This window comes from Leptonychotes weddellii, chromosome 5, assembly GCF_054177405.1.
Source record: "Leptonychotes weddellii isolate Sample4059 chromosome 5, ASM5417740v2, whole genome shotgun sequence".
In the NCBI taxonomy this organism is placed as follows: Eukaryota; Metazoa; Chordata; class Mammalia; order Carnivora; family Phocidae; genus Leptonychotes; species Leptonychotes weddellii.
The window spans coordinates 105,363,208-105,386,684 of record NC_138373.1 but is presented as its reverse complement, the minus strand read 5'-3'; the positions used below and the strand labels follow the sequence as shown (position 1 = coordinate 105,386,684).

The following is a 23,477-nucleotide window of genomic DNA, read 5'->3' as shown; positions in this document are numbered from 1 at the left end:
CATTGTTAAAGTGAGGTGATGGGTATATGAGTGTTTGATTATATTATTTTCTCTACTATTGTGTTTGAAATTTTTGATAACAAAAAAAGAATCATGTTCACTCAGGCATCTCTTACGACTGCCTCACTACACTCCCCATCCAGAGATGTAGCTGAGACTATAATTGTTTCCCCCCATTATGTGGATGAGGAAGTGGAGGCTCTCACTGGATAAGGGATTTGCTTACAGCAAGGGGGAGCAGAAAGCTCTGACTAGAATTCAGGCAGCCTGACTTCCTACCGAAGGTTCTTCTCATTGGATCCTGCATAAACATGAGCCTCACGCAGCCATAAAACATAGAATTTGTGAATAAATACTTATCAGATTAATGAAAGAACTGAGACTCCAGTTGCTCATACATTTACATGGGGATTACCCAGACAAGTATATGGACACCCAAGGGCTCCACATTTGCATTTACGCAGACAGATACACACCTCGGTTCACACAGCTATGCTTTCCTTGGTTGGACACTTGTAGATCACTTATTTTGAAAAGATGTGTCAGACATGATGTTTGGGGGAAGAAAAAGAAGGGCATATTAGATTGTTACACCTGTTCTGTGTGCTCATGGGAAGATGTGGGCAATTTACACACTCTCAGTGAGAATGTACCAGCAGGAGACCTGGAAGGAAGAAATGTTCCTGACAATGGACAGATCAAGCCCAGGACCACAGACACGTGGAGAGTTTGGTGAGGAGGGAAAAACACTGTCAGGCTGGTGCCTTGTACCTCTTAACAAAACTATACCTTTGCATGCAGGTACAAGATAGTTTTCTCCTCTCACACATAGATATATTCAGATAAACAACCATCACATATACTTCCAGAAAGAGTTTGTGCATGGCACACATCTACCTTCCATACTCATGTTATACACCTATGTCTCTAGAGAAAGGGGTTCTGAGTGGGTAAATACAGGTCTAGGAGTTAGAGGACAGGAGTTCGAGTCTACTGTCCACCACTTGCTGAGCATGTCATCTTCAGCAAGTCACATCACCCTCTTTGGCTCAGTTTCCCCTCCTGAAACACAAGACTGATATTAATAGCTAAGCTGCCATCTCAAACAATGTTAGACATAGGAAGGCCATTTTATCTATAAATTTGTATTTTATTCTACATTTTGGTACTAAAAAACGATGAATATATATCTATGACATACATAGCATATATGTATGTATATGTCTGTCTTTCTGTCTGTTAATCTATCCATGGGATAGAAAAATTGAATAAGTTGCCGAAGATGACACATTCCAAATACAGCATGGAATAGTGAAATGATGATAGGTTTTGGAGTCAGAAGCACCACTAATGAGCTAAAACAGTATCCAATATAAGCCAATGGAGTAGCTTCTGCTGGTTAGCTCAGTCGGTTAGATTAGTGGTTCTTAAAATGTGGTCCAAGGATCCCTGGGAGTTCTTGAAGATCCTTTCAGGAGCTCTGCGAGAGGTCTTTCCTCTCCCTGCTACTTATCTGCATGAGGCTATGTACTTCATATACTTCAACCAAAACAAGGTATTGCAACAAATTGAATGCGGAAACAGGTACGAGAATCCATTCGTCTTCTATGAAGCTAGACATTAAAGAGATTTGCCTCCATGCGAAACAGTGACATTCTTCTCACTAAATTGTTTTGGAAAATATAGTTATTTTTCCTGAAAAGTTAGTTACGTTAACGTGTAATGGATTCATTATTATTATTTTTAAAGATTTTTAGAAGGTTTCAGTTTTAATTTCTAATAAGGTAAATATTGATAGCTATAACTCATATTTTAAAAGTTCTTTGAGATTGTGATAATTGTTAAGAGTGTAAAGGGATCCTGAGACCAAAAAGTTTGAGAACCACTGGTTACAGCCTGTTGTTGGGGAGGACAAGAACCTGCCCAGGCAAGCCCAGTAGCAAAACTCAGGTTACTGTAGGTCCTGCTTGTGCTCAGGCTGGCGTGGTCCCCCACTCCCTGCTAAACTCAGCCCATCCTGACAGCCAGCGCCCCTGTCCATCACCAGCAAAGAATCGTTGGAGGGGTTCAGAGCGCCCATTCTGGAGTCAGGCCAGTCTGACTGGCATCCTCCATTGGCTCTGCCAATGGAGCCTATCGCTAGCCTCGGGGGCCTCCCTCAGCTTCCTCTTCGGTAAAATGCAGATCCACGTGCTGGCTTCGGCAGCACATATACTAAAATTGGAACGATACAGAGAAGATTAGCATGGCCCCTGAGCAAGGATGACACGCAAATTCGTGAAGCGTTCCATATTTTTGAACCACAAAAAAAAAAAAATGCAGATCCACAACAACTTCCTTCCAGCATTATTGTAGGCTTGAATGAGATAGCAAATTTAGCACAGTGCCTGGTCCATAGTAAGCACTTAAGAAAATGCCTGTTATTGTTAATAGTAATAGGAAGAAGAAGAAGAAGAAGAAGAAGAAGAAGAAGAAGAAGAAGAAGAAGAAGAAGGAGAAGGAGAAGGAGAAGGAGAAGGAGGAGAAGGAGAAGGAGAAGGAGGAGAAGGAGAAGGAGAAGGAGGAGAAGGAGAAGGAGAAGGAGAAGGAGAAGGAGAAGAAGAAGAAGAAATGGCGCTTATTGAAAGTTTACTGTATGCCGAGCACTCATCGAAGTGCTTTTCCTACATTAGTCCCCTGACTGCTCCAACACCACCGTAAGGCAGTTAGCGTCCCCAGGAGATCATCACGCTGCTGTCCCTGTTGCTGCTGGTGTGGTGGTGATTGTGGTTTCCTAGGTCCTGCCTGACGGCAGAGTCATACAGACTGGAGGGTTAGAGAAATGTTTGTGGTTTTGATCTCACTTTGCAAAAGTAGAGTATTAAGTGAAGAATCTGGTCTTCCAGAGGCCTCTGACTTCGCCTCCTTCTTCTAGAGCCACCCCAGGCCTAAGGAGCCAAGTTGCAGGATCAGGGTGAGTCCTCAGGCGCCACGGTCTTTGGCCAAGGGACAAGCTTTGGAGAGCAGTGTGTGGGAGAGAGGGGGCAGCAGAAGCCTCTGTCACCAGGGACATTAGTGATAGGTCAAAGAGCCTACTTCACAGGAGCTCTAGCTGGGATGTTATTTTCTGTCACACATTACCCCTACTCACACGCACACGCACGTACACACACATACGCACACGCCTTCAGCAAAGTCACCTACCCATGCAGATATGAACAGAAGCGGATATGTTGAGGTCCTAGCATGAATCTGTCATGCGTGTTTTGAGGGTGTGTTCCTAGGTAAACATGTGTGCAGAGAGAAAGGACTGTGTGAAATTAGAGGCTGGAGGGAGGGACTCTAGCCCCAGTCTTCCCTCTTCCATCCTGACTAATTAGCAAAGATGCCATAACAAAATACAGACTCCCGTCTCCTGTATCTTTCTTCGGTCAGGTTCCCCCAAGGAACATCTTGGCTGATACAGGTCTATCCAACCAGCTGAAGGGCAGGGGAATAGTTCAGTTGCCTCTCATTGCCATGGAAACTGAGTGGCAGAGCCACAGGGAGCATGAATCTGGGGCTTTTGGCCAACCACCGGTCTTCAAGGACAGAAGAGGGAGCAGGATGCCAGGCAGGGTGAAATCTCAGGATGGAGCTGGAGGAAGGGGAGGGAAGAGAGGACTTATTCGTTTCTACCAATTTTCAATGGTGGGCAGTAGGGCGAGGACCTCGGCAGTATTCCAGTCTGGTGCTCTGGGATAGGAAGTGGGCTTTTGCTAAAGCCGGTCTACCAGGCTGAGTTCAAGAGTCTTAGCCTGAATTATCTGGACTCAGACTGAACTGGATTGACTAGGAGAGGAAAAGACATTCTATTGTTTACCCGGACTGGGTTTACCACCCTCTCCTTAAGCTTTGGAGACCACATATTCCTGGATATGTTTCTTTTTATTTTTTGGAGGAGAGAGAAAACAGGCCCTCTAATGTGCATAGTGTGGATACTGTCTTGGTCTCCTCAGTTAGGGTTATGGAATTCTGGGAGGGCTTGGAGGGCTTTCTAATTGCTCAGAAAATGACTTTGCCATCAAGGGAAGGGGCAGGCTCTCCTGCCAAGGCCATCTCCCCTCTATGGTCAGGATATGAAGACATGTTCAAACTCTGGAGCCCAAAACAGCCCCCAGAGAACTGGGGCAATTACCTAAGTAATTCTTCACCAAACCCTTCCACCTCAGATTTCTCGCTTTCACCTGAATTTAATGGGTAACTGTCCCAGTGAGAGAAGAGACTGGTCCCTGGGGGCCAAGACTCAGACTGCAAATCCAGGGCCCTCAACCAGCTGGGAGAATAAAATGCCTGTGACGGGGGTTGGGGAGGGTTCTCAAGGGTTGGCCTCACTGGTGTCTGGGCCCTGGGGTAGCAGAGCAGGCTAGATGCCAGAGGTCCTCCATTTGGGGGCTTCTTTGACTCCCAGAAGTGGAGGGAGGAGGAAAAGGAGGAAAAGGAGGAAAGGGGGGGGAGGGGCAGGCAGGAACAGATGCTTCCAGATCTAAAGAAATAATTTGAGGGGTAAAGGCAGGATCAAACGGAGGAAGAGAAGGGGGAGGTGGGGGGAAGGAAAGAGAACAAAGGTATGGTGGGGATTGGAGCCTCTTTGGTGGAGGAGATAAAGGGGAATCCGGGTGAGTTGGCTAAGCCGACATCTGCCCAGGCTGTAAAACCTTGTTCTATTTGCTGCTGGCCCTGGAGCTGTCGGTCCAATCTGCCCCTGAGGTGGCCTGGACTGGAGGCTCAGCCAGGAACTTTTGAACCTCAGCTGTCCCTCCCAGATTGCTGCCCCCACCTTTTGGTTCCTCTTCTCTGCTTTCTCAGTTGGAGGGGAGTTCTAGGAGGAGCACTGGGGCTAGGGATCATCCCAGAGGATTGCTGCAGGATGAGAGGGGCAGAGGAGCAAGGATGTGAGGAAACACAGAGCACAGAAAGCAATAGAAATGCCAGGCAGAGACCTTGAAACAGCCAAGTAAAGACAGGCAGGGCTATAGGCAGTCACATTCCAAAATGGGTTGAAATGGTCCGATGGGGTCCAAGAAGAAAGGTTCCCAAGGTGGGGGAGGGGAGCATCTCTCCATCTCATCTTTGAGCTTGGTCAGGCAAGATAGCGCTGAGGTGGGGAGCTGGGGAAAGGCAGGAAGCAAATGTCCATGGGGAATATTCCATACCTCCCCCATTTTCTCCTCTCCCCAAACTGCCTGCCTTTTTACCTCCAGCTAGAACCAACCGTATTCTGCAATCTTATTTTCCAAGGTCTATTCTAGCTGAGTGGAAAGACTCCACATGGACGAAGTTACAAACACTGTGCCACTGCCCAAAGGGACAGAGTCACAAATACGGGCCAGGCAATCACTGGGATGGGGAGAGATCGAGGAACAAGAACAAACCGGTTGGGGGACATCTCCCAAGTTACTCACTCCCCACTCACACTTCCCCCGCACCATGGATAACCCAGTCCAGTCCCTGCCCATCAGATTTGAGAGCATGTCTCTTTTATAAGAGCCCGGATCCTAATCTAGTGCCCAGAGACAAAGGGCAGGGGAAGAGGGAAGCAATTCTTCCTATGATTTGGGGTGGAGGTGCAGAGAGGACCCATTCTGGGCCTGGAATTCCTATGATGGAGGAGACCATTTGTTGGTTTGATGGCCTGGGATTCTTCTCTTCTCTGCGTGCCCACAAAAATCTTGAGAGGGTCCCATTCCCCGCTCTTGTAACTCGGGAGAAAACTCTGCTTTCATTTCTAAAGAAAATGGAATCCGATTTGGTGGCGGTAACGGTGAGGTATTGCTCGGCCGAGGAGCAATGGAGAGTGTGCTCAATTTTCTACGAAAAAAAAATGAAGGCGGAATAGGGCAAAGAAAAGAGAGCTTGGGCTCTTAAAGGGCGAGACCCGAGACCCGGAGGTGGAGCGGAGTTCACCGCGCAGTGAACCCGCTCGGCCGGTCGCGCAGCCCGCGGCCCCCGCCCAGAGCCCTATTGTCCGCGGGCCGAGCCCGGGGTCGTGACCCAGCTGAAGGCGACACGGAGCCCGGAGCGGCCGTGGCGTGGAACCCGGAGGGGCCTCCGGCAGCGCCCTCTCGCACCTCACCTTTGCCCGGGCGGGCCCCAGTTCGCCATCCTCAGGACCCCGGTCGCTCCAGAAGGGAGCCGGGACCCCCGGAGACAGCGGCCGCTTTGTGCCCGGTTCTCTGGCCCCGGCTGCCTGGGAAGCCAGAGGCCGGCAGCGGGAGCCTAGGCTCGGACTATTTGGCAGTGCCTCCTCCACGCCCGTCTTAAGGCTTGTCCCCCGGAAGTTCAAATATCCTTCCCTCTCCCAATCTCCGAGGCTGGGCAGAGGGTCAGAAAGGAGGAGTGAGCAGAGGTGACACTTCTTTGGGTCTGACCCCTACCCCATCCTGACTGGCAGGAGAGACCCTAGAGGACCCTACATCTTAGGAAATCTGGCAACTGCTGATGGGGACTGGAAATTTAAAATAGCCCTTTCCATTTATTAGACTCCGTCACCCTATTCACCCTCAAACATGGGAGATCCTCCCTACCCATCCTTGTCTTCCCTGCCTCCTAATTTATCAGCTAGGCGGGTCTGCAGGAACCGGGAAGCAGGAAGATGGAGCTGCAGAGGCCCTTGCCCCTGTCTGCATGGCTGTGGGCTCTGCTTCTGGATGGACCCTGTGGTTCAAGAAGCTACTGAGCTGACCCCAGAGAGAGAAGAGAAGACAAATCCTAAGCCGTGGAGACAGAGCCAGGTCTGAGAAGGGGCTCCTGGACCTGGAGGGCAGATGAGCAAACCTTGCTTTCTCTCTGCTACCAAATCCAAAAGGGATCCGAACATCGAGAGCTACACGGATTTTAAGGTGGCTGAGGGACCCCTTCAGGTCTCTGGTTCAAACAGTGTACCCAGCCATTTTTAATTCTCAAGAGGCAACTAAAACTCCGATTCCCCAAACAGCCACAAGCTGCAGAGAAAAAATTTAAATGGGGCTAGCTATATGGGGTGTAGAAAAAGCAGACCAAGTTGGTGGCGGGGGGCGGGGGGGTGATCAGTTCAATCAGAAAGACTGGTCAGAAGCAAAGACTTTTTTCCTTCCAAATCCCCCAAATATTTATTTTGGGTTCCTGCCCATCCAGATAAATCAGGCTAACAGATTAGGAAGTGCATAAAATTGTATTCTTAGATAATGATATCCAGAGAGGTAATAAATATTCCTTCTGCTCTGGTGGCCGCTGGAGTTGGGGGGAATCCTCTGTCTCTTTTTCCAAACCTGGGAAGGGTCTCAGAATTAGCTCTGAAAGAGGGGTACCAAATAGAAGCTGTGGAAAACTATGAGAAGGAGCTCTGTGAGGGCAATAGCATGCTCCCCCAGGACTGGGCAAAAGGCAGAGGAGAAGATGGTGGAATTGCCCCAGCACGCTGCTCCTCCCCGTCATAGCACCCTCAGTCTCGAGGGCCCCCTTCAGAGTCTGTCTTCCCTGATCTTGGACAAGTAGACAAATGGTGCCTAGCAGAGGGTACCCTGGTCCCAAGCTCTGGAGAACCCCCTTGTTTTATCTTCCATTCCACTCCCCCAAACACACACATACACATCCATCTAACAGCGGGAAGGCAGCTCTGAACTGCAATCCGCTAAGTCCACGCATGAAAAAAAAAAAAAAAAGCTGATGCACAGATTGCAGAGAAAACTTTGTAGGAAACTTCATAGGAGCAGCCGCAAGACGCCCTCAGAGAAATCGAGTTCCCCAGGCCTTCCCCCACCCCAGGCTCACTTTCCCTCCCCACCTTCTCCTTTCTGAGCCAAGTTTCTTCACTCCCCAGGTACACGAGACTCGGCACAGAAACTCCATTTTCCCCCAGCAGAAGTCTTCTGTTCATGATTGGATTTCCCGCCTTCCCTCCCCAAGATCGGGAATTGAGCTAAATATGGAAATGCACGCAGAGGCAGAGTTGTAACTGCTGTGCTCCTCGCCCTGAGCAGATCGAGTGCTAACTACTTACATGGCAAGGGGGTTTGTGACCTGTGGGGATCTCCAGGTGCTTGGAGAGAAGGATCTTGGAAGATTGGCGTTGCCGCTTTCACCCCGTCTTCTTTTAACTTAGCCATTGGCGAGAGAGATACAATGCGCTAGCAGGCATTCATGCGCCTTGCCTCTCCCATTACTCTGGGCAAGAAATCCCCAGCCCTACAAAAGCAGTGGCGTCCTATCTGGAGACCAGGGGCTGAGCAAGAGCTGGCTTGGGAGGGTCGGAGATGGGGGTGGGGGAGAGGTCAGAGGCGCTGCGAGTATAAAGGCGATGGGCGAGAAAATGCTGTGTCCTCCCCGTGAACCTGGGCTGCGTCCTCCCCGCCCTCCCCCCCAGCCTTTCCCCTGTGCTCAACCCGACTTCAATAAAAGCTCCAGCCCTTCCCAGTGAGGCTGTGACGGCATCGCGGGGAGCAGCAGCGGGGACCCAGACTGTTGGAGCTAGGGGCCCAGGTCGGCCCTCCACGCCCCTCACTCCCTCTCTGGGACGCTGATCCCATTCTGGGGTGGTCAGGCCCAAGGAAAGGAGAGTTTGGGGCGAAGAGGAGAGAATGGAGCCCACTGGAGGGAAGGCCAGAGGCCAAAATCTTCAAAAACTCAAATGTAAGGGGGTTTAGTTTTGTTTCATTTGTCAAGAATTAGGGATTTATGATGTTTCCCCTGGTCACACCAAGAGGGACAGAGAACAACTATGTGTGTATACGTGTGAGAGGAGGAGAAGCTGAAGCCCCTAAAGAAGGCCAATAAAAGAACTGTCCCAACCCTTTGCTACTGCTTTCCTGAGCTAGAGTGTCCCTTCGGCAAGTTCAGGGAGAAGCTTAAGAAAGAAAAGATAGTCATTTTTCTCCTCCTCGCTTTCATCTCTTCAGCTTTGGGGAAGAGAGGGGAATAAATTCCTCTAAAAAACCAAAGGAGCAAAGTTAGAATAAGCCTATGGATCTTAAGTTCCTTTTCTTTCTCCGCCCCCCCCCCTCTTTTTCCATTTAAACTTCCTTACAGGGTTGAAAAGACACCCAAGTCCACCCCTCAGACCTTCCTTCCCTTTTCCCAAGCACAGTTAGACCCCCTTTTCCTGCCCCAAAGTCAACTGCCTCAAGATGCTAGGAGCTACAGTCAGATTTGGCCCCTAATTCACTTGATTACATAAAATAACTCCAGATAATTGTTGGCCCTGCTTCCTCACACTGTAGGCATCGTGTTTTGCTATCTCCAGGGCACCACTGAGGGAGGAGAAAGTAGACCTACAGGACCAAGTGATTCCCCCCAAAACACACACACACACACACACACACACACATGCATGCACCCATATGTACTCCACTCCAAGTACAACCAGCGAGTGGTTCAAGAGGAAATAAACCCAAAGCACGCCGAACAACACATTTTCACAATTGGCCCCATTGTTACCTTTCACTCCAGAATTTGGGGAGAGGGGAGAGGGGTATCCCTGCCTCCTCTACAAATCCCAGATCTCTTCGCCCTCTCTCTTCTACTTCTCGTAGCCCTCTATTCTGAAATTTGGATAAATTGTCTGAGAAGCCCACCAAGTACCCACCCCCACCTCCTCCCAACAAACAAGAGAAGATTTGAGCAGGCCCTGCTTAGGGCCTGGTCTTCAGGATCAGGATTATTTGGGAGCCTTTGGCTTAAATTAATTATTCAGGTAATCCAGGCCAGTTTTTGTTGTTGTTGTTTCTCTCTCTCTCTCTCTTTTTTTATCTCTAAGGAAACAATTGAATTTTTTTTTTTTTTTTTTTTAAACAGCCTGAGAGCCTTGTTCCAGCTATCCCCAAGCCCTGCCAGGACCTGGGAGCTTATAGGAAGAGGGGTGGTCCCTGCCTTTCCCTGTGTCTTTTCTCAACACCTGGCAGGTCCATGATAAAAGTTAGGGAAAAAAATAAAAGTTCTTCATTATCTCTAGGCATCAGGCTTTGAGGCCTACCCATGCAAGGGGGCCTCCTGGGCCTCTGGCCTCCACTTCACCCTTCTTTCCAAGTCTAAACAAACAGAGAAGCCACCCTGACAGGTCACTTTGCTGCTCCAGAATCACCAGCTCAAAAATCTTCCTTCTTTTAAGAAGCACAGGCACATTGAGGGGGCGTCTTCCTTAATCCCTCATCCCAGAAGAGTCCTAAAAGATGAAAACTCTTGTCTCCCCCCTCCACTCCTTAAACTTGCCTTCTTGTCTGCAAATCAGGCAGGCCTACTCAGCAGAGAGAAAAGAGAAGAGGGGAGAGAGGAATCAACAAAAAGAAGACACTGTGCCTAACTACAGAAAAGTGAGACCCTCCCAGCTCCACACTCTATGTCCCTCTCTGCAGACTCAGGGAAGGGACGGGAGAAATCAGCACTAATCTTCCATATCCCCTCTTTTGAGGATCCCCTGCCCCAACCCCCTTGCTGGTTCGTCTAAGGACATTGGAAAACTGAGTTGAGAGTTAAGATTTGTGTGTTTGCTTAAACTCAGGCAACTATAGAGAAGGTGGGATGTTACCAGGCCAGAAGGAGGAGGGGGATAAAAAGAAACCATCAGACATTGACGTAAAACTAATTCACATCCACTGGTTTATTATTGATCACGGGGCATTTCACATCGACACTAAAATTCTTTATTGCAAGTTTTACAATAATCAAGTAAATTCAGTCCAAAAACACAATAACCACGATGGTGGGGTGGGGGGGTTTCTACCTATAGACTGCCTCTCTGAACTGAAAGTTCATTTTTATTTTCTTTTGGCTCCTCAAACTGAACAGCTCTGAGAGGCTCTTCAGATGCATTTAGCTTTGTCTGCTGTCGTCCCCCCTCTCCTCCCAGCCCCCCCCCAACAATAATACAAAAGAACTTCATAGCTTTGTTCTCCTTAAAATGACTTCCCCCTCACTAACCTCCCCTGGTGCATTTTCAATGCAAAAGGCCTAAGGAAAGAGGGGGGAAGGAGGAGGAGGAGAAGGATGAGAATTGGCTTAAAAATCTCTCTTTCCTTTTTTCTTTTCCTCATTTCCCCTGAAATTCACCCAAACCAGACCATCGCACCTTACAATATATAATTTTTGCAGCTTTTTCCTTAAAAAATAAATAACCCCCCAAAATGGCCTTTAAAAAAAATAAAAACAACAACAACAACAAAAAACCCCCAGCAGGTACCATGCTAAGACAACATCACATGCTTAAAAGGGTCCTTAACAGTGGAAGGGAGACAAGGGCAGAGGGCTTGTTTATCTGTTTTGTCAGTTTGGAATTGACAAGGGACAAGGTGGGAGGAAGAGAGAAAAGAACCAAAAAATATATATATATTAAATTCTATAAATAAGAGTCAATTTGTGTGTGAGGGGAGGACGGGGGCACGGGGTGGGGGCAGGGTGTGAGTTATGTTTTATAACCTGGTAATGTCCTCTGCCCGTTGCTCTAGCGGCGTGGCGCTCTGGGAGTGGTCTTCAGAAGTGCCCGGGGTGGCTGCCGAGAGGGTGCTGGGCGCAGCGCCGGCCGGGGGCGCTGACCTGACTTTGGTGTTGGGGAGTCGGTGGTCCTTCTTCCATTTCATGCGACGGTTTTGGAACCAGATTTTGATCTGCCTCTCAGAGAGGCACAGCGAGTGGGCGATCTCGATCCTTCTCCTTCGGGTCAGGTAGCGATTGTAATGAAACTCTTTCTCTAATTCCAGGACTTGCTGCCGGGTGTAGGCTGTCCTCGAGCGCTTGGGTTCCCCTCCGTTATAATTGGGGTTCACTGGGGGGAGGAGGAGGGGGGAAAGCAAATAGTGGGGTTCAGAGGCAGCAGGCTCCCGCCCCCCCCCCACCCCATCCTCAGCTCTGTGGAACAGGAGGAGGGGTGGTGGAAATAAAGTCATCAAGCTAAATGGGTTATAAAGAAGTTGAAGGAAGCTGGAGACTTTGTAGTGTAATAAGAGGGGAATCCTCATTGTAACGACACTGAATTATTTATGCGCCCTTAGAAAGCGAGCATAGTTTTCACACATACATAACAGATCGTAGCACATGGCTCGGACTGCCCAGAGTAGCTAAGCCATAAAATTTATGGGGGATGTAATTACCCATTCTCGCTCGTAAATCCAGTTCAATTGTGCTAACCCAGAGTCGCTCCTGGAGAGAGAGGGGGAAGGAGAGAAAGGAGGACGGGGGCCGGAGGGGGCCGGGGAGGGTGGGGAGCGCTTGGGAAGAGGGGAGGGAGGGGGAGAGCAAAAAGCAAAGTTGCCTACCCGTGCTAACGTGGATTTTTTTCATCCATGGGTAGACTATGGGTTGCTTGCTGGCGGCGCTGGAGGGATGGTCAGGGGCTGGCTGGCTGCAGGCTGGCGGGGCTGGGGACGGGGAGGCGGAGGCGCCTGATAGAGGCGCCGGCTCGCAGAGCGGCTGTGATTTCTCGGGCTGGTGGTGGCCCGCCTGGGCCGGCCCGTGGCCTCGCGAATTGCCCGGCCCCTGGAGACTGGTGCAGCTATACTGGCGCTCGGGGTAGCTAGGGCGCGGAGGCGGTGGTGGGTACAGCTCCTGGTGGTGATGCTGGAATCCCGATTCCCTGGTCCGGCCGTAATATTCCGGACTGTGTTCAGGGATGTAGCTATTTTGCGAATATTCTTCGCATGGAGGAAATTTCGGATCGATGTAGTTAGAGTCCATCAAATACGAGCTCATGATCATTAATTTCTGGAGTGGAAAATAATTTTTCTCGCTTTGTCGTTTTTCTGCTCCATAAAGCCCTCCTACTAGCTAGCGACCCTGTAAAGTTACTTTCACCATGTGACTCCGCCGGCCAATCACACGGAGCAACCCAGTCCCCGGATAAGGAACCGAATCGCTTTATTCAAAATGTATCCAATTTTTTTTGTGTGTGGTGGTGGTGGTGATGTGGGGCTAGCCGGTGGGGGCTGAGGTGCCCCCAGTGCGCACCCCGCCGACTGACAGCCCTCCCCTGCAAAAGGGGATGGGAAGCCCTCAGCTCCCTTCCAAAGCCTGGGCTTTGGGGGGCTGTGGGGAGGCTGCGGTTCAGCCCCCTCCCAGGGTCTCCCCGTGGGCCTCCGGTGGGCCCCCTGGGCCTCGGCTCCAGAGCTTTTCCGGAGGTCTCCATTCATGGCGATCCTGATCCTGTCTCAGTCTGTGTAGGTCACCGGGCAGCGCCCCTCTTTTGCAGGAAGAGGAAGTTGAATGAGGAGGACTGGAGCGGAGGTTGGATGGGGAGGGGCCCAGGCTGAGCCCAGGAGGCTGGAGAGCCTGGGGTGCCCCCCATCCAAGGATACCAGAGTCCAGCCCCCTTCCCCATACACACTCACCCAACCCTCTGGCCATGGGGCCGGCGAGGCAGGGTCCCAGCCGGACAGGGCAGGTAGAGGCAGCGGGATGCAAAGGATTCTGACGTCATTTCTGGAGGTCTGGGGGTTGAACCCCCCGCTGAAGAGAGACAGGAAGTGGTTGGCAAAAGCAGAGTTCAGAAGCCTTGCCCTCCTCCCCTAGTACCCACTGACCCTCCCTGCCCCGGCGCCAGAGCGGAGGATCTCTTCTGCTCACTGCTGTTTCCACTCTCATTCCGTTGGGCCTGCTGCTTTCTGACAACTACCTCCAGGGCTGGTTCCTAAGGACCTGCGGCAAGGAGGAGAGGGATCTGCCAGGGGTCAGTGCCCTGCGATGGTGCCCAGCCAAGGCCCTGGGAGCTCTTCTTGCTTCATCCCCACAGAGCGCCGACCTAGCTAAGCGGGAGGCCTGTGTGGGCAGAGCCTGCTTCCGGCCAGGGATTGTATCCATGTAACACATGTGTTTACATGTAAACACACATTCCCAAGGGCCGGCTCCAGGCTGCTTTCCAAAAGCTGAGGGGTGAGCTCACCAAGCTGGGGAGGCTGGGCAGACCTTGGGGGTCTCCAGTCCATTCCTACCCGCTCCCCTCTCTCTGCCACCCACCCACAGGAATACCCTGATGGTGGGGTGGCAGGGCCATGGAGACGGGAGGGGGCAAGAAAGGGCTGCTTTTTCTGACGCCCCCCCACCCCAGCCAGGGGTGGCCACGTCGTGCCACTAATTCCAATTAGCTGATCCCATAACTCAGAGTTGGGGGGTGGCAGAAGGGAGAGCCCAGGGAGGGAGCTGGGTCCTCTTGTTGTACTTGATAACAATTATAGTTTAAAATCATAGCTTGCCGGGGCTCGGCTATATTTTACTTGATAACAATAAAAGTGACACATAAAGTTAACTGTTTATGTTTTATTTATTAGACTAAATCTGCCAGCGGTGGTAGGAGCGCTTGCCTCGTCGCTACAGCTTTTATAGGGCTGTAAAACGTCATAAATCAGTCTCGCGGAATCGCCCGCACTCTTTGTGTCGGCGGCGGCGCAGGGCTGGCGGCCGCTGGCTGCCTGCTCCCTCCTTTCCACGAAAAGTCGTAATGTGATTTTTTTCCCTCTGATTTTATTATTATGATCGCCGCCGTGATTAGTCAATCTACCTTTAATTCGCCGCCCTACGCTGCCTCCTACCAGCCCAGCCTGGTTGACACTTGAATAAGTACCTTTTAAAACGGCATAACAACTATTTGAGGGTTTAATTAGAACATCTGCAATTAAGGGAATGAGGAGGGGAAAGGGAAAAAAAATAATAAAGCCCTCGTGAGAGGGAGACTGAAGGCAGGAGATTCCCCACCTGTCTTTCACCACCTTAGGGATGTGGGAGAGGGGGTCCCCACGTTCAAATGAGGGCTCACCCTGAGGGCAGGAATGAGAACCACCTGGGCCCGCTGGCCACCCTCTATCCTCCAGTGCCGAGTCTCTCCTCACCCCAGGCTCACTGGGAGCCAGGCTTGGGGGCCCCTGGATACCCTCTCCCCAGGAGGACAATGCCCTGTCTCCCTACCACCAGGCAGGTGAGGGAACAGGAATTCCCTGGAGGGCCACCGTCTCTCAGAAGAGAGTCCCAAATTTCCCAGTGGGTCCCTCCCCATTCCTGTCTGGGATCGTCTGCATTTGAGGACTGGCCAATTGGGTCGGAAGAGGAATGTGAAACTGTGGGGAGGGGAAGGCTGCTGCTTGGTTGATAGTGGTTTGGAGCCTGGGAGGGTTTTATTTGTTGTAATTATTGGTGGTAGGGGTGGGTTAATTATAAGTTGCTGAAAGAGGGCAAAGGGAAACCAATGTTGAATGCTGCCCTACATAAAGAGTCTGAACCACAGCCCCCAGACTGCCCCCCAGGGAGGGCCAAAGCTCCGGAGAGCTCAGGTAGGGTGGGGGGAGGGTTGCTGAAGGAGGAGAAAGCCTTCCAGCCCCACCCCCAACCTCCCTTCAGGCCAGCCCCTGGATCAGGCTGCCCCACCCAATCCTGGCCCAGAATATTCTCTAACTCACCTTGGAAAGGTGAGGTGTTGGCCTGGCTCCTCCGCTCCCAGCCCTCACACTCACCTTCTACCAGTCCTGCCCACCCCCCGCCCCGTGACAACCCTCTTTTCTTCCATCTCTTCACCTTCTTGGGCTTGTTAGGGAGTTCTTCCCAAGGCGTCGCCCATCCTACGCCCCCACTCCCCAGGATTCTGAGCTCCTGCAGGTGGGTCAAGGGAGCCGGAGCAGGAAACCCACTTTGGACCAATATGTATAAGTAGATACAGAGAGTTCAGTTGCCTCCAGCTGAATGTCAAGTCTGTCTTTGGTTATCACAGCTAACAAATATATATGCATACATACTGTTAATACTTATTAATACATTAAATGCCTCCTTATGCAGCCATAAATAGGTGGGGTTCTCATCCCAGGTTTGCACAGCTAATTCAACATGCACCTCCAGAAAATGAAATCTGGGAGATCCTCCAAATTTGCCACATTCATCTACATCATTTGCCAAAAAACTCTTTTTGGGTGCCTGTACTTTAATAGCAAGGAAGTTGCCTATCACAAGGGGAAAATAGCAAGCCAGCCAGACTCTACCACACACATACATGCAAACATTTTCACCTGGATATTATTACAAGCACAGAAATAAAATCCCTCTGGAGAGCTCGTGCACTTAGCATTGGCTTAATGGGGGGGGGCACTCAAGCAGCTCTTGCCTGTGATGAGTCCTTGTATCTGGTCCTCTCTCCTTTTGTGCTTTGCCCTCCTGCTCCTGTCTTGCCAGCCTAAGGATCTCCACTCCCACTCTGCCCTCCACCTCTCTCTGCCCCAGTTCTATTTTTTATTTTTTCTGACCACCCTTTGCCAGCTTCCAAGCGCTCTCTGAATGCCACCCTCCCCATCTCCTTTCTAAATCTCGATCTGGTTTCTCTTTCGGAAACATGTTTCAGTACAAAGCGCTTCCCTTCTGACACCGCTGAAGAAAAATATGTGTCCATTGTGTGCAAGGCCTTATTGTGCCCGGATTACCATACTGACCGTTGGATAACCCATATTCCCCCCCTCCCCAGTAACAAGCTGCCGGCTGAGGGACCTCAGCGGCTCCGCACATTCTGTGCTGCATTAAATTCTCACCTCTCAGACTCCCTGGATTTTCCTAGGGAGAAAAAGAAATGGGAGAACCAACTCAGGATTTGGAGGGCAAAGAGAAGGAAAATGAGGGTCATTCCTTTTCCCACTCTCAGAAGTGCAGGATTTTGTGTGTGTGTATGATGTGCTTTTGTTATTGTTGTTTTAGAGATTAAAAATCGCAACACCTCTCTTTCCCTCTCCTCAAATAAATTGACTTTTAGATGGTATGCAATCAAGTAATTCACTTCATTTTTATTTTTTCTCCAAGCAACTTGAAAACCCCAAACTACAGCAAGACCCTTATCTCATTTTTTGCCGTGTGTGTTTGTATGTATGTGTGTTTTTGTCCCTTTCTAATGCCAGCAGGCAGAGGTAATGTATGCAAAAGAATATGCAAATGCTTAATTGATTTTTTCTTAAATCTCTTGTCAGTAAAAGTAATGAATTGGTCTAAAATGATTTTAATAACCCGGACGTGTCACCAGAAAATACTAAACCTTTTTTTTCCTCCTGGAATCGCTTATAGTCTCAAAAAAAAAAAAAAAAAGCAATCATGGAATGTTAATTTGCCCCCCTTTAAAATATTAAAGATGGATTTCTCTTGTTTGTTCGGAGACCATAGGCAAGGTCCTCTAGTGGATTTCCCCCTCCTTGCCTTGCCTTCCTTGGAATTCAATTTTCCTCAAATCTCGTTTAAAGTGGCTTTTTAAAAAGTGGCCGCATTTTAATATTGGTTAGACAGAGTGACCTGCATTTCACCTCGGGTGTTTGACTTGTTCCAATAGGTCACTGCCATGGGGTTATTGATGGGGAAACTCCATTGAAATTTGTCTCTTCGCAAATGGCCTTTAGATCTTCCAGCGAGTTCAATAACTAGTTATAATGTGGAAGGGGAAAAATGAAGGCCCTGGGCTAACGAATTTGATGTTTCATTTTTATGCTGGAGAAATTGTTAGTTAGAGGTTGGGTTCCCCACCCCCTTCCTTGCTCATCCTGGCCTCACTGACCCCCACTCTCATCCAAGGCTGCTGGATTATATCCCCTTTAAAACTTGAGCTGGGGTGTCCCTTTCTGCCTTTGATGCCAGCTTTAATTCTTTTTATTATTAATATTTTTGTTGTTACTGCTGAAAATTCTGACTTGCGGCTGCAGGAAGCTTGCGCTGCTGGAGATTTGTAACCTAAACTTTCCTGTTAGAGGGGGGGAAAGGACTTACTTTTAAAGGAGGCGAAATGCAGTTTTGAAAGTTCTAGGAATTAGGCTGGCTTTAGGGTAGCTTATGGTGGGTTCCTTGGCCTGGTGCTTCCAGAATTAAGGAAATGATAGGAGGCTGGGAACCCTTTGGGGGCTTGATGAGGGCATCTCAAAATGGCTCAATCTGTTCTTGGCCTCTGAGCTGCCAGAGACCCATGGGATCAGGCACCCAGGACCAAGGAAGGCAGAGACTGGGAAAGGCTAAGGATAGAAGGAGAATTCCGTGGAGCAGGCAAGAGAATCCTGGGTCTCTCTCCTCCAGGGTCAGAGACAGGATCTGTAACTGCTTGTTTCATGAGAAGGGCACTCCAGGAAAGCCCACCGCCCAAAGACAGTGCATTTTAGTGAACTGGAAAGAACAGAGGAAAATAATGGGGATGGGGGGGGGGTGATGGAGATTTTTTTTTTAAATAAGATTCCCTTGTTTTCTGGAGTCCTCAAGGAGTCAGAGAGGAAAGGGCAGGGGAGGGGAGGGAAGGTCTTTATTTTATTCTCCCCAACCACAACCAAGTTGGGGCCCCGTTGACTTGTCCAGAAAAACCTCTGTGAGAAAAGACTGTGGAGAGCTTGGTCTCTCCGGGCTGACCCAGCCATGCAAGATCATTACCATTATTAACCTCTATAATAACAAGAGCATCATTCCCTCACGACACAGAGCTCCCAGTGTGCCTCATTTTCTTCTTCCAGGAACTGTCCCTTCTCCTTCCCTGCCCAAAGGGGCCCAGTTTGCTCTGCCCCAAGTTTCTCCTTTAATAAAGCCCATCTGCCTCCTACTCCCTTTCCCAGCCTTGGCCCAGAGAGGGGAGTCATTCCAGAGGCTTGCCTTGACTCCTGGGTTGGGGGAATCAAGGCCCAGGCCACTATGTAAGGGCCTGAAACCGGGGTGCCACCTCCCTCCATCTCCTCAAACCCAGAGGCAGCATCTTGGTGCCCCCTGGGCTCCCCGACAAACTTCCCTAGACACATCCCTGGCACCACTGGACCATGGGGAGCAGCCTTTAACCCCGAACCACAGCTCCATAAAAATGGGGGACCCGAGAAGGGGCCACCGGTGGCTTCTGGATCGGGCCTGGGAGAGGACAGGCAGCCTGTTCTTCCCAGCCAAGCGGGAATCAGTTGCGATCTGCTCCAAACTTGCCCGCAGCCCCTCCGCGCTCTGGCCCCGGCGGGCGAGCCCGCATCCCCGGGCCGCTCGCCCGCCTCGACCCCGCACCTTGGACTCCTCCTCCGAACCCTGGACCCCCCAGCCTTGGGCCTCGCCCTCTCCCCGGTTTAATTACGTGATTGATTTTCGCTTTGGTCGCGTCGGGACGCCTCTGCCTCCGACTGTTTAAATCTTTCGGCTCTCTTTTTGTGTTTCCGAGTCCTCCTGACGGGCTGTAATTTAGAGGCTGCCCCTCGGGTGGCCTGGGTCCGGTCCGGGCTGCTGCCTCGCCCTACACTCCAACGAAATGGTCCTCCCACGGTTCTCGGCGCGGCCCGGGCTGCAGCCGCCCCACGCCGCCGGGCTCTGCTACTCGGGCCCTGCCCATTCGCCTTCCTGAATTATTTTGTGCTCCATTATCCTCTGATAGAAAAATGTTCCATGTGTGAGTTATCACTCCATGCCTGGGCCCGGAGCTGGACTGCTCCGCGTTTTTGTGTTTTCTCTTCACCCGAATGTGGCGTGTGTTGGAAGGTCTGGATTGGGACCCGAGGCAGCACCACGCCTGGCTCCAGGCTCGGCGGGGAGCTCCAACCGTTTCCCCCAAAGAGCCGCCCCGCGCCGGAGGGAGGGCCAGAAGCGCCGGGACAAGCAAATTCGGCCACAACTTTCCGCCACCGAGCGCCAGCGGGAGCGCAGGGCGGGCGGCCCCCAGCCCGCAGTTGGCCGCGGAGTCTGCTTTTGCCTCCCAGCCCCAGACCGAGGCCCATCGCCCTGGCAGCCCCAGCGCGCCTGGCTGCGGGCACCTGCGTCCGGCAGCACGCGGGGCAGCGGCCCCTGCACGGGAGGGACTGAAGGTGAGGTGAAGGGCGGGGAAGAGGGAAGGAACTTGCGTTTAAGACAAGTGTGGATCTGGGGTGGGGAGAGGAAGGGGGAGCCATGGAATAAAGAAAAGGAGCCCCTGCGCCCACCGTGGCTGACCTCTTTCCCCGTCTCTCTCTCCGGAAGAAAACACTCTCTTTCCTCCCCAAACCGCTGGTTTTCCGCTTACTCTCTCATCTATCTACAACTAATAAACACTTCTCTGATTATTCTCCCACGTCCGGTTCATTCTTTGAGCCCTTGCAATGAGGCAAGCCATGAGTTACTATTAGCAGCATTTTCTGATTATATTTTACCCCCTCAGGGACAGGAGGGACTTGGGAATGTCTTTCTCACTGGGGAAGAAGTTCGGTGAAACTTGAGTTGGTCACAACCTTCTCCCTGTCCTCCAACCTACAACACCCCAACCCCCTTCGCCCCCCACCCCCACGCAGCAATGTTGCCGGGTAAATAAGAGTCCGCCTGCCTGGTTATTAGGATTCTGGAGACGTTGGCATCTGTAGCAATCATTAGTCAAAGCCGCGGAAGCCAAAGGAGCCGAGGAGTTGGACAGAAAAAATCTTGGAAATGATATACAGGAGCCGCGGAGGCATCAATCCCCGCCGATAAGAGAGCGGGCTGCAGGGAGCGCTGCGGCCGCTTAATTGGGCCCTGGGCACCAAGAACAATTGGGGAGGGGGCACCTAGGGCTCGGGCAGAGACCCTGGCACCATTTGGGCACCCCACAAAAACCGTCAAGGACTTAAGCACCCTTTTCCCCCAAATCCAAAGGCCCAGTCGGGGTTGGGGAAGACTCTCATGCCCCTGTCAGCCTCTCCACCCTGAGAGCCAAGAGGAGCCGAGCTGAAGGATCCTCCCCTTCTCCTCTCCCCTTCTCCTTCGTGGCTGTCTTGAGAGATACTGCAGGATGGGGAGCCTGGCTGGGACTTCAGGGCACAGGACAGCCTGGAGAGAGAGGCTGTGGTCCCCACAGTGGGTTTTCGAGGGGGCAGATGACTCAGTTGGACTAGATTTGGAGATAGCCTTAGAGATAGCAACAGAATTGCTCACTTCAATAAGCAAAACATCCAAAAGATACTTGTTCTCCATCCCCACCTGCCTGATGTCTCTATTGATCACAGAGATAGAGAGATGTAGTAAGTTTAAATCCTTCCAGAGGGAGATCTATGCCCCTACGTATAGATATATGTATTATGGAACCATCTCTAAACATATGCTCAAATGTCTAAGTTTGCAGCAAAACGGCAAAGACCATAAAGATGTCCAAATATGTAGCTTCGATATGTAGCTATTTTATGGGTTAAGGCCCTTGCATAAATCTAGATAAAATTTTCAAAATAGAGATTGAGCAATACACACATAGTTCTTTCCGATCGAGAAAAAAAACCTCAAATATTCATCTAGATGTTTAGAGAGAGCTGTACCAATACATCCCAGCGTATACATCCAACCACTACAGAAAGATTGGTAATGCGCACACAGGAATTCGACAGAGGACTGGTATGTTCACTGTGGATCTATAAATCTAAAGATCTATATACCTGCATTTAAATGTGGAGTAGAGAGTGATATAAAACATACATCCTGTTATATAGACATAGATTGATCTATAAATACATTTTCACGTGGGTAGCTATTGAACTGCTCAGCTCTCTATAACGATATGTGTATTTGCATTGAGTCCTAGGAATGAGGGAGATTCTCTAGTGCTTGTGGGCTTGGGATGTCCCAGCCCAGACTTCTCTGAGAAACAAATGAAGGTAAACTAGAGCCTGTGCAAGTGCTAAGAGGCCCAGGAATTCATATAATCTATGGCCTCATTTCCAGCATATGGGGGCATTTCTCCGGAGATGGATAAGAGCCCTGATCCCTGGGCCTGAAAGCGTCCCTAACTGAGATGGACGTAGAGAGCTCTTTACTTGCTTTCCTTTCAGCTCCCTAGCCCAAGGCTGGGGATGGAGGGACCCGTGGGAGGTTGGGGTGTCTTTGGGGCAAGGCTCATTAACATTACAAAATGGAGCTATTCAGGTAAAATGCAGTTTTGTTTGGAGACAGCTCGGTTACAGCCTTACGGCGGTGAGTTGTGAGATGTGAGAAGGCTGTGGGCTTTCACACACACACCTGCACCCATCTTAATTACATAAAACCCGGTCACAGACTGTAGAGAGTCTCCTCCATTCATTCGGTGCTAGATGGGTTCTTCTATACGCCTCACTCCCAATGCCTCTTTTCAAAAGCTCTCTATACACCTGAAGTCTCATCTTCCCAAGAAAGGGTTTGGGGCTCAGGAATGGGGTCACAGGGGAATAGCAGACTCAGAAGTCATGGTAGAGTCTCCAGGAGTCATAGTATTAACCACCAGGCTCAGAAGCTGATTGCCTTCTATGTTAGTTTTTTTTTAATTGAACGGTTGGGGGGACTGAGGTCGGTGTGGGCAAAAAGAAGAATGAAAGGTTGCATGGTTTTTAAATCTGGAACTTTGAGCGGGAAAAATCACCAACGAGCCCTTTTCTTATTGGAGGCATAGGATCTGGAAAGCTCTGGACTTCCTTTAATTTTTCTCCTTTGGTTTACTGGGGAAAGGGAGGTAAGGAGGGGCCCCAGGTGGGCTTGGGGAAGTGCAATCCAATCTAGCTGGCCAGCTTGGGGGAGAGTGATTTACAAAGCAAAACCTCAGATGCTACTTCCTGAGAAGTCACCAGATCAAAACAGCCTCCTCTAGGCTTTTATGACCCCGTCTCTACTCCTAACAGGAAAAGCACCCTCAATAAAACCTCAGCCCACGCCCCCATCCTCCACCCAGAGGAGGGGGAGAGACGCAATCTAAAATGAGGGACCTGACCCTTACTCCCTTCATTCATACCACACACACACACACACACACACACACACACACACACTGGACTTTTTAAAGAAGTATTTACTAGATGAAAAATTCCCCCACTGAGCGAAAAAGTAGCCCTGAGTTTGAGTTTGAGCCTAGAATAGCAAGTAAAAGGAGGATTGGATCAGATAAGGGCTCTGGTCTTATAGTCCCACATTGCCTTCCAACCCCCCACAACCTAACAGGCCAACAGGACACTAAAGGTCATCAAGAGCCTGGCTGTCACCATCTGTGGGGGCTGCTCCAGGGTCTTGGTTTTCCAGGGAGGCAGAAGAGAGGAAACTTAACAGTTACACAGGGCTTGAGGAGGCAGGGGTGGGCCGGGGAGGACAAATGGTCTCCAGGCTGAATCGATGGGAAGAATGGGGCAGGACAATGAGTGGGAAGCTGGTTCAAGTCAATTGGTTTACTGTACTCTGCCTGGGCTTCTCTTTCATACCATACTTGGACACATATATATACTTCTGTGTGTTCCGGTGTGGTGTTCTGGTCTGGGGGAAGGGGCTGGGAGATGTAGGGATCTTTCAAGGGCAGAACCCAGCCTGCCCTACCTCTCTGAGAGCTGTGACAACTGCAGTCCTGAAGGAACACCAGGTAGCTGAGCCCACACATTCTACCCAGCCCATGTGGGGCTGCAGATCATGGTAGAACTTTCTCTGCATGTGTGTCAGGTGTAGAGAAAAAGCTGCCTTCCTGCATAAGTCTCCTATTCAACTTCTCATTGTAGATCTTAAGGCCTAGTCATCAGAGACTGAACAAGGTCCTGGATTACCTTGCCCAACTTTCCCAAGTCCCAGATTGCATCCCACCCACCCACCCCATCTCTCTCTCTCTC

At 50.4% G+C, this 23,477-nt stretch overlaps 1 protein-coding gene and 1 non-coding gene across 3 annotated transcripts; one reads left to right on the top strand and one right to left on the bottom strand.

Moving 5' to 3' along the window:
• The first annotated feature begins 2,190 nt into the window (after positions 1-2,190).
• Positions 2,191-2,297, top strand: LOC115937756 (U6 spliceosomal RNA). Its single transcript, XR_004072999.1, has one exon. It is a non-coding gene; the product is annotated as a U6 spliceosomal RNA (small nuclear RNA).
• An 8,270-nt stretch (positions 2,298-10,567) lies between these two features.
• Positions 10,568-22,632, bottom strand: HOXC4 (homeobox C4). 2 transcript variants are annotated; one of them, XM_031019887.2, is made up of 3 exons: positions 13,311-22,632; positions 12,243-13,162; positions 10,568-11,752 (listed from the first exon to the last, which is right to left on the bottom strand). In XM_031019887.2, the coding sequence occupies exons 2-3, from the start codon at positions 12,679-12,681 to the stop codon at positions 11,400-11,402; spliced, it is 792 nt and encodes a 263-aa protein (XP_030875747.1). In that variant the 5' UTR covers positions 12,682-13,162; positions 13,311-22,632; the 3' UTR covers positions 10,568-11,399. The 2 variants fall into 2 exon arrangements, with proteins under 2 accessions (XP_030875747.1, XP_081677892.1); XM_081821766.1 differs by having other exon boundaries at positions 12,243-22,632.
• Between the last annotated feature and the right edge of the window lie 845 nt (positions 22,633-23,477).

What these genes read in the sequence shown, in the direction of transcription:
- HOXC4 (XM_081821766.1), bottom strand. Translation starts at nt 12,681, where the DNA reads ATGATCATGAGCTCGTATTTGATGGACTCTAACTACATCGATCCGAAA. An exon ending in AAAAATCCACGTTAGCACGG is followed by an intron (nt 11,753 to 12,242) that starts GTAGGCAACTTT and finishes TCCTCCCCCCAG; the next exon opens with TGAACCCCAATTATAACGGA.